Here is a 10,964-nt window from a genome sequence, read left to right as displayed (position 1 = left end):
CATGAAGCAGAAAAACCAACCTTGTGAGTACCAAATAGCACTTCAAGCTTTTGTATGACTTGCAAATCAATATAAAATGGAAGTGTGCTTGTGCTCGACAATAGCATATTACAATTCTCTAGGACTTCCATAAAGCTTCAATGTACTCCTAATCTCACATCCATGGCAGAGTCCTCCCGTGCACTAGATGCCTCCAAGACTAGAAATGAGACATCTGTCATGTCCTTTTTAATTCGTTAGCTTCATTCACACCATAGCAGAACATTGCAACATTGAGAGCACCAATAAATGATTTTATCATGTCCATATGCACAAGCAAACAATACTTTAGATCCACAGCACTTAAAATAACAATCATTCTCGAGCTCAAACCATTCTGCTCACTAAATTTGCCTTCCTTGGTTTGCATATAAAGCTATTCCAGAATTTTAATTCTACATCTATAAGATGAGTTGCACATCACATTGTAAATAAAATGATAAAATCTTGTCAGATTCTATTGTCCTTCATATTACATGTATTCGCTGGACAAGTAACTTAAGGATAAAATGTAGGGGGGTCCAAAAATAGGAGTATCACAATAACACTCAAGAGAAAACCATGGTGTAATTGGATGTCAAACTTTCTCGTTTTAGAAAAATGATAGATAGTAGGGGATATATTTGAAGAAAGGGACTATTTATAACAGCTCATGTAAGACAAAGTTTTGAGTCCATATTTCTGTCCATTGAACAGAGTATCATTTGTGTATTCTCTCCTACCATCTCATTTCTGTGCAATAGTAAACCTTATCCTATAAAGCTTTTCAGAAAGGACACTCCTTGTATTCAAATTAAAAACATACAAAAGAAACGATGCAGGATTAGAATCAATTAGATATGTTTGTGTATACCTAAAGCATTGAGAAATGATATTTAGTGTAATGAAATGACTGTTTAGATTCAGGAAAGCCAGTACTTAATACTGAAAAATATGCCAACAACTTGAGCTTTCTCATATATGAAGCTACCCATCCTTATGTGTTTAGTTAGCTTTTATTATCAGGTGTCATATTACAGAATGTGAAACTAGGCCTTTTTTTGGCAGTTCAACAAATACAATCAGCAGCAGTACGATGCACACCATTCAATATTTCCTCTGAAACAATCCACCTAGTGTGCTTATTTTTTATTTTTACATTCTGAAAGGTACTCTGAGGGTGATAGCCAGCTTTTGACTGCTGGGAACTTCCAATGTTACCTTGAAATAAACTGATGGTTAACCTTATTGAGGTCCTTTCTAGATCTCATTCCTGCAGTGTTTTCTTCCTGCTTTCAGCTCTATTTCATGGAGTTGAGTGGTAGACGGATCCATCTTGTTGCCACTTCTGTTTTGCAACTTGCTCTGTTAACACATATGATGTTAAAAAAGAACAAAATTTTGTACAAATGAATATACAGTATAGATTTTCCCTCCCATCAAAAAAACATGCCAATTAAATAAAATTTCTAAATTTTCATTAAGACAATCCACACCACAAAATAGAAGGCATGCAAGAATATGATACAGTGATTAATTAAGGCTATCCTGTAGCAATGATACAGTGTTCAAGCACAATGGTGCCCCTTGCATAAGCTTTAATGTGAAGGGTAGAGAGTCTGACTGAAACAAAAGGTCCTTCATTAGCAAGTCAAAAAGCTCATCAGCTTCAAAATGGTCGAGTTATTTCAAAAACAAGAGAAAGGATAATGATGATAACCACTCCAGTTGTAGCACAGTAGAATAACCAACTGTTTGATTAGTGCCAAATCAATGCATCCAGGATCCATACCACCAGTGGAGAAGAATAAAGTGATGCTATGATAGGGGAACCTATAGTAGTGAGAAATATTGGATGATATGCTGGGGAAACCCCTGGTTCAACTAAGATGAAGTTAGGAATTGGCATAAGATGCCACAAAGTGATAATATGTTGGCAAGGACACTAGTAGAGAGCTATGATTCGATAACTAAAATTTACTGACCATCTGTGATGATGATTCTTCAAGAACCCTGTGAGTCTGAAATGCCTTGTATTTTGCAATGACTTGTCTACAGTTTATGTTGGAAAAAGTAACAATAATTGCCCCTTAGTTCTTACATATAAAATGCACTATCCCCTATCAGAGGCTGAAATCAAACCGAATATGTGTCAACTCTTACAAAAAGCAAACTAAACTCAATTTCTCCACACATCTTATTATCTTTTTTGCTGGTTTCCCATAGTTAGCTCTTGTTGAAATCATATGCCATGAAAATTACACAACAAAACTAGGACTGGCCTAGTTGTGGTCAAATAAATAAAGTTTCCAACTGCCTGTACACTGATAATTCCATTCAATTACACTCTGTGCTACTTACCAATCAGACCCATTTCCAGAACCTTTTTTGGTACTGCAATTGAGTACTTTTTTGTGACAAAAAATGACAAAAAAAAAAGGAAATTTTCCTAACCTTCTATCCAAAAATGTATCAAACTAGTATCATCCATTTACGCACACAAATCAGGATCATACAGCCATTGTTTGAAACATGTGCTGAGAAAATGCACATAGCAGGATTCCCAGCCTCCTCCAACCTGTAATGTTCTGTAATCATTTTCAAAAAGAGGTTCAATTATCTCTACAAAACCTTGAGGCTGTTAAATATTGATGAATTTCTGCACCCCATGACACACATCATTTCTCTATACCATGCCTTGTTAGCATCAACTCACACCTCTTATTAAGCATATTGCTTATTATTATTAATATATACTTTTCTAATAGGTCGATCATCATATTAGTTTGCCACCCTATTTTTCAATCGTACTTGGAGGACAACCATTGTGCATATGATATCAGTTTAAGCAGAAATATTGTTCCATACTATATCTTCTGGATCAGCACCTTCAGAAAATTGTAAGGTCTTATAAATAAGAGAGTTTCCTAAATGGATTTAGGGATTTCTCATATCAGGAACATGACTTTCGCCTCCTTGAGATTATTTGTCCTCCAGAAATTTAAGTTTGGGAGGTTGAAGATTTCATCTCTCTCCCAAATGGCATCTTCCATAGGTAGACCCTTCCATTTTAAAAAGTGTTCCTCAATAGTTTTATAACTTTATTTCTTACCAGCTTTTCTCGCATATTAAGGATGGTCTTTGCCACATAAGAGAGAAATTTGTTTGGGGAATAAACTATTATGGTAAATAGATGTTGTAGTTGTATTAAACAAAAGAGATGAAAGCTCCTTATATAGATTTTCAAGGACAGTGTTTGTTAGAGAAACAATCGTGAACTAAAGACAAAAATAGAAACTACCTAATAAACTAAAGATTGAGTAAGATGACCATTAGAGAAACATTATAATATTCTAATGCCCACCCTTAATGGTCAATGCTTAATTGTTGTCTTTTGGTCACAAATTCTTCAAAACATTTTAATGCTTTGATGAGACCATTCCTGGACGTGCAGAATGTCAACAACCAGGAGTAGCCAAAATCCATCCAAAAAATAACAAAGATGGGTGTCCCCTTCTTCAGAATGCTTTGCAAAGACAATAGCCTGCCACTAAGATGAGTCTACAACTAACCCTCCCAGAATCAGCAAAACATCTAACCAAAAATACTCACAAAACATCCAACCTGGTGTTGGATAACGGAGCTTCTCTTCCTTGGAGACAAAGACAAACACTAAGAAAAGCTAGCACAATTTTGTGAAAAAATCAGCAAACCCTCAGAACTTTGTAGATGGGCATGATGCCCCCAAACGGACTACAAAAAGCAACAAATTATTAAAAAGAAAATTTGGAAAAACTAGACACAATTTTTGAGGTGAAGAATTGATCAAAACTAGATAGCAGAATTCAAGGCACAAATCAGAGAATACAAAGCTTCATTTTTCAAGGAAAACAGTAAAAACCAACAAATAATTTTTGAGGAAGAAATTATAAACCCAACGGATAATTTTTGAGGAGAAAATTATAAACCCACAAAGGAATCTCCGCAACTTTGCGAATTACAGAATCACAAATTTTTTGAGGGAAAAATGTGTGAAAACCCATCAAATAATTTTTTAAGGGAAAATTTGTGAAAACCCATCACAAATTTTTTAATGGAAAAATTTGTGAAAATCCATTAGAAATTTTTTAAGGGGAAAAATTATGAAAACCCATCGGAGAAACTTTCATGTGGCAAAACACGAGCCTTCGCATGGTAAAACAATACATGCAAGTAACAAAATAAACATGCAAGCAACATGAAATAACATACAACTCACATGCAAATACTACCTTTGAAAATCAGAGACTTTTGCCCAAACCAAGAAATAGCGCAATCAAAACCCTCAACCAAGCTTGCAATTTTCAGCAAAAATCTTCAAAGATGAAGCACAAAATTTTATAAAATACCTCTAACGATTCTTATTTTAAAATTTTGAAAAACCTGTTTTTTGGAAGAAATTCTAGATCAAAAGGGGCTCAATTTTTTCTTTGAAAATCTGTCAAATTTTATGAAATCACATTGACCTACTTTGATACCATGTTATGGTAGATCGATGTTGTTGTAGTTGTATTAAACAAACGAGATGAAAGCTCATATAGATTTACAAAGACGATGTTTCTAAAAGAAACAATCGTGAAATGAAATAGAAATAGAAACTACCTAATAAACTAAAGACTAAGTAAGTAAGATAACCATTAAAGAAACATTATAATATTCTAGTATAAATTATCAAACAGAAAGTGGAAAACTTTTTGAAAAAAAAAAAGGATTTTCACGTGAAAAATTTGTAGAAAGAGACAAACTATTTTATAGAAAAGTTAAGGGGATTTCCATAGCGCATATTATCCTCAAATCCTTTCCCATGAGCGCATATTAACATCAGTAAAGGATTTCAAACTTTGTAAATATTCCTCGGTTGTGAAAAAATTTGGCTCATGAATGTATGAGCCATAGTGAAGGATTTTAATATTTCAAAACTATTCCTTGGCCATGTATGGTTTGCGCTAATGAGCACATATGAAGGCTAATTGTGGACTTCATTCTTTTGCATATGTTCCTTGACTTGCTGTTAATTGTGCCACTAAGCGCAAATCTGCCATAACGAAGGAATTTCCTCTTTTTCACATTTCCTTCACTCTAGAGTATTTGCCCCCATGAGAGTATATTTGCAAGTGTGAAGGAGATAAGACTTTGGAAAGGTTCCCTAACCATGTGAGAAATGTGTTGATGAACACATTTCAGATCTTTCCATGGACTTTCTCCTCCGAGCAGCATTTTCTGCCTTCCATAGTTTAGCACTTGGGATTGCAAATCAAGTATTGCAGTGGATTTTGTGTTCAGGCATACCCAAGGAAAAACAGTAGTGCTCCTCCATACTTAGGTACAATCATTGATACAAAAAGAAAAAGTGGCACACGTGCTTATTATGTTTGATAGCAGATTTATTAAAATAAATATATAACTTTGATCATCCTCCATGTTGCTAATGTATTGTGCACCTAGGCAAATATTTGGTATGAAAGGGAACTTGGAATTTTGGAGTGTTTTTGTGCACCTCTGACTTACACCCTTGATCGCCAGTGAAGAGAGAGAGGTTTATTTCTCCTTTGAGAATCTCATGTTGTGGCAAAGCATAATTCTAAGGTACTGATGTTCTTGGAGGTATATTTCTTTACATTTTCAAACCTTTCCCATGCCTTCCAACTTCCTGTTCAGAGCTCAATTGAACATGTGGTGTAGACTGTAATCATTGGAAAATTTTGCCTTGCTTATGAAATTAGTGTTGATCAATGCACTAGCTCATAAAGGTAGATATTCATGTTTTTTAACTTTTCCTTTCCTTTGCATTTTATGCTACAAAGTAGAGACTTGGCTCATGGAGGATTCAACTTGGGCACTTTCTTTAGCATGTGGAAAATAGAGATTATGGGGGTAAATTGGTTTGAGTGACAAAATTTTGTCTTTAACATGAATCGTACCTTAGTCGTTTTTCGCAATTTTTCTTGCCTCTTCTAATCAGAATTAGTCATCTTTTCAAATCGTTTCCTCCCAATGTTGCTCAAGGGTGCAATCTTGGCATTACTTGACCCATCCTAGAAATTGGGATGTCCTAGAAACTCAAAACCTTTTGGAAACCCATCTGCTGGCTATCCCGTAAAATCAAGTTTGAATTTTGATAATTTGTTTAACTTCACTCTCATGTGAACTCTCAATTTTGAATTATTTAACATAAATGTTATATGTTAAGATTCAATACGGCATATAAGCATAGTTAGATTTCTCTAGGGGATGGGGGCACATCGGGACAAGGGGATAGGTTTCCAAGTAGGGGGGACAAAGGGGCCTCAAATTGGTGACAATGATTGGACGGCGATGAGGGACAAGAGGGGGGTATATATACTATATACTGTACATGTGGTACTTAAAACAAAGTAACAAGAATTGGAATCGAAAAGGCCAAATTGAATTGGGATTCGGCCACGAATCAGAATCGAATCAACCAAGAATCGACAAATTTAAAAAACCCTTGAAATTTAGAGATTTTAACAATTTAAAAATTATTTCATGCACCCTTTATTGAATATAACTTAAACAAACTATAACATCATCAAATAGAAGCTAGCATACATAAAACATGGAACATAAATAATAAATTCATCACATACATAACTACATTACGCGTAAAATGCAAATTGTAGCTGAAGTAAATAGAAATCATAGTCATAATGAGTCAAATCATAGAATGTATGTAAGATGAAGATCCATAAGACATCAAATCATAAATGTATGTAAGATGAAGAATCAAAATCCATGAAACGTGTCTATCAATATCTGTAAATGTATGTCTATTAGTATTTGTAAACGTATCCATTTTTGGTGCTCTTCCTTCTTGCTGGTTGCAAACCTGTGGTTTTTCTTTTCTCTTCTTCTCTCACTTTTCCTCTCTTCTACTCATGTTAAACAATTAAAGGCCCTTTAGGGTTAAAACAAAGAGGAAAGGCAAAACAAACATTTAAAAAGATGTGTTTTTATTAAAATTTGACTTGACTTTTTCCCTACCTGCGCGATCAACTTTTCGCAATTCACAGAGGTGATTCATGCGATTTTTTGCATGAATCACATGAATCAGCGATTCATGCCATGAAGTCACTGAACTGATTCACCGGTTCCAAAAAAATTGGGAACCATGAATCAAATCGCCAAACTAGCGATTCAGGCGATTTCATGGCAATTCTTGTTACTATGACTTAAAATGCTAGTTATGAAAAGATGTATAACAATATAAGACATAAGGATATAAAATACTAATTTACTAAAATTTAAATACTTGAACATTGCATTGAACATTGAAAATGAAAGTGGAACATTGAACAATAAACATTAAAATTTTAAATACTCAAATCAGTAAATGGAAGAGTTCCTTATATAAATATTAAATAATAATAGTCATAGATATCAAAAGTATCTCATCATAAAGATGATTACATTGAGTAGCATAATATGATACTCGATGTGATATTCAATATGACCAATAGAATATTGAAAAAAATGTCTTAAACAAACTTTATTTTTTTGTTGGATGGCGGATGCCTAACTATCCCCTGGAAGGTCCTGGTATTCCAGGATGTCCCAATATAGCTAACAGAACAGCACCGAACTGTGGCGTCATTGGAGATGCCATAACGACGTCCCCCCATCCCAATGCACCCTTGTCTCGGAGATGTTGGGAATTTTTTGAGGGGGGGCACATCCCTATGTTACTATGTATTTAAGCATATTTTATTCGTGTTTTTATAAAAATATTCAAAATTTCCCTATATATTTTAACTTTTTCCTATTTTTATATAGTTGTCCCCATGGTCGTTCCCCAAATCCAAAAAGAATGAATCCATCCCAAAACCCTCTTTCCTCGTCCCCCCATCTTGGAAACTCGAGGTAACATAGCTTCCTCCCAAACTTGGGTGCAAATCAAACTTTGAGAAGGATTTTATCACTTCTTTGGAATTCCTCACCTTAGTAAAATTTACACTTTTGGATGCAAAGGAAGCATTATGTTGGGTTTTTCGACTTTCAAACTTTTCCTACTTCCAACCTGCACTTTGGTAATCTTGAATTTTGTAGGCTTAGTCATTATCAACTATTCTCACTTGGAATACGATGAGTTTCAAGAGACTAACGCTTAGAACTACCAAGAACCAAAACCAAAACAGCCAAGCAAACAAAAAAAATAGAGGTTCCCCATTTGCAATGGGGCAATATGTGAAAAGGTCGCGACAATATGGAGCTCCACAAAGAGTCGGAATGCAATTTGCTCTTGGGCTCCTTGATCCCCAAGAGAGGTGGGATTCTGACCTCTTGGGCTCAATCAAGAATCAAGGTTTACTAAGTGTTTCAACTTTTTCTTTCAGCTTGACCTTTTAATTTGCAGCTCAAACTTACCTTCCTTGATTTTCCTGATTTCTCTTGTCAAATTTGGTTAAAACCAAACTTCACTCTCAATGATGTTCTAACCCATGGCCTTGACTCCCAAATAGGGAAAAGACTTGCACCTATAGCTTGCTCAAACTTAGTCTACGAGCTTGAGGAAACTTGAAACTACCACTAAACTAAGACTACTAGGACATCTACTCTACTGCTTATGCAAAGAAAGGAGGTTCTCATTTGCAATGGACCAATAGTATAATAAGGTCATAAAACTCAACCACAAACAGCTTATAGACAACTCACAAGGTTTGAACAAGTCAGCTCACAAACAAATTCATCCTACTTCTCAAGTGATTACTACAAAAACAAATGGAGACTCAAGATAGGGTTTGTCTTTAGAGCTCCAAAGTATGAAGTTTGATGAAGGGCTCAAAAAAAATTCACCATGCGTTGGCAATTCAAGATGATAGGCGTAAATAGAACAAAAGGAGGAAAAAGCTCCTATCCCCTCTCAAAGGAAAGAATCTTTCGACGGTGTTATGTAGCCCTGCAAGTTGAGGGAGACAGAGAAGATGTAGTTGCGGAAGACTACATCTCAAAACCCTATTTAGTCTTTTGCATAAGTATATACACCTTGGTTTCATCATAAGCATACTCTACAAGAAAATACTAAGAGAATTTTCTCAATGCAAAAACTGAAGTGGAGCAAATCTGTCCAAAATGTGATGGGCTTCTGAGCATTAAATTTGATGCCCCAACAAAATGATAGCAGGAGGCCCAAGTAGAGCATTCAGAATAAAAACCAATGGCTTCACTATATAATCCAAATAAACATTTTGTAGTAACAACGAAATCTAAGGAAGGCTTGGGAACCTGAAAATGCTTCCTCTTGTTCCATCTCAATAAAGTACATGGGTAACTAGCCACTATGACCACCCAATTAGGAAAGGGTGTTGAATACTAAATCCACTTAGTCACGATTTTCAAGTGTATATGTTGATTTGTCTTGAATATTGGTTTCTTCATTTGTTTTTGAGGTAGCTAATCTCAACCACCATTATCATCATATTGAGGTAGCTAATCTAAGTATAATTAATTTAGTCTAATTCATGACTAAACAATGATAAATACTACAATAATATACCCTATACAAATAAATTATGTCAATCTCTTGAATGTCTATTGCCTAACATACTCCAATCTGGACGTGTCTCAAGACATTTCAATGCACGTCAAAATTGCGTGTCCCTACCACCTATCCCAACTTTTCAAGTTTGTGAAGCATATCAAGATATTTATTGCATACCAACAATATATATGCCCTATAATGATCCACCATAGCACATCAAAGTCCAACTACAGACTAACACTATTCACCAGATTGGATGTATATTTAGCACTTCTATGTCATCATCTTCTACACTTAGTGCCAAATGTTTGGTCCTAAAGAAAAAACACGAGCCCCTCAAGATATTGGCACCAACAAGGCTTTACTTATTTCTCTACATAAAAGAGTATAGATTTGTATTAGTAATAAATAGAGAACAAGGAAAAGCTCAAAGTCCATTTACTCTTTCCTCTGTCATGTCCCCACCATACTTGTAAGGATAGATCTCAAACTCAATCCCCTTAGAAGTTGATCCAAAAAGAAAAGAACATTGTCTTGTTTATAAGACTTCACAATTTACGGACCCTCACAAACAGCAATTGCACAAACTGAAACCATTTATAATAGCAGCAGTTAATTGACGGGGTGTGTTATAGCCAATGCGGTCGACTCACAATGGTGCAATATAATAAGGAAGAGATGCAAATAGCAGCCATTTCATTAAGGGCGGTGACTCCCTTCACTAAAACAGAAAATACACTAATTAAAACCCTTTATCATTACATCAGTTATTAAACTTATTGGAGGAGCATAATTAAAAGCCCACCTACAAAGAGAATTGAATGTTGAAGAGATACAATGGGAAGGGATGCCATTGGAAGGACATGTCTCATCCAAACCAAGGAAGAGGATACAACTACATCTAAAGAATTGGCTCCAAGGGTGATCTGGTTTAGGATCTACAAGTTTTATGACTTAATCCCAACAATCAGATATACTTTCCTGATCCAAGTAGTAAATGTGTGGCTATGTATTTAAAACCATTGAAATTACAAAGAAGAAGAATCTAGGACTGATACAGAGGAATTCTAACCAATTACATAAAGTTAATTTTATGTTTTTAGTGAAGCAATTAACGTAATTGAAATACAAAAAAGAACAACACATAATAAAACTGACAGAAAGAAATATGAGAGATAAGAGGCACAACACAATTTGATATCGGAGTTTGCCCCGTCAAGACTACATGTCCGAGTCCTGCTCCAACTGGTGGACCAATCCAATTAACTCCAAAATCAAGTACAAAGTGTTATAATATCAACCCCTTCAAGTACAACAGCATTACTTTGCTCCGATGTACGGGACTGAAAAATGTCCTCCAGAAATTTCTCTCTCCTTCTCAGCACTTGGTCGTTCAAAATTCCAATGAATT

The 10,964-nt window shown here is 35.2% G+C and overlaps 1 protein-coding gene across 10 annotated transcripts in view; it reads right to left on the bottom strand.

Annotated features, from left to right (window-relative positions):
- Positions 1-913: 913 nt before the first annotated feature.
- The window catches only part of LOC149577133 (uncharacterized), a 29,877-nt gene continuing 19,826 nt past the window's right edge, over positions 914-10,964 (bottom strand). For all 10 annotated transcript variants that reach the window (XM_089822319.1, XM_089822339.1, XM_089822282.1 and 7 more), the window contains one exon: positions 914-1,383. In XM_089822319.1, coding sequence (XP_089678445.1) covers positions 1,279-1,383 — 105 coding nt within the window. In that variant the 3' untranslated portion in view covers positions 914-1,278. The remainder of the gene's footprint in view (positions 1,384-10,964) is intronic.

This window comes from Cupressus sempervirens, chromosome 1, assembly GCF_028749045.1.
Source record: "Cupressus sempervirens isolate cs-2001-9-10 chromosome 1, ASM2874904v1, whole genome shotgun sequence".
Taxonomy (NCBI): domain Eukaryota; kingdom Viridiplantae; phylum Streptophyta; class Pinopsida; order Cupressales; family Cupressaceae; genus Cupressus; species Cupressus sempervirens.
Note: the sequence above shows the minus strand (reverse complement) of the source record. Positions and strands in the feature narration are given on the sequence as shown.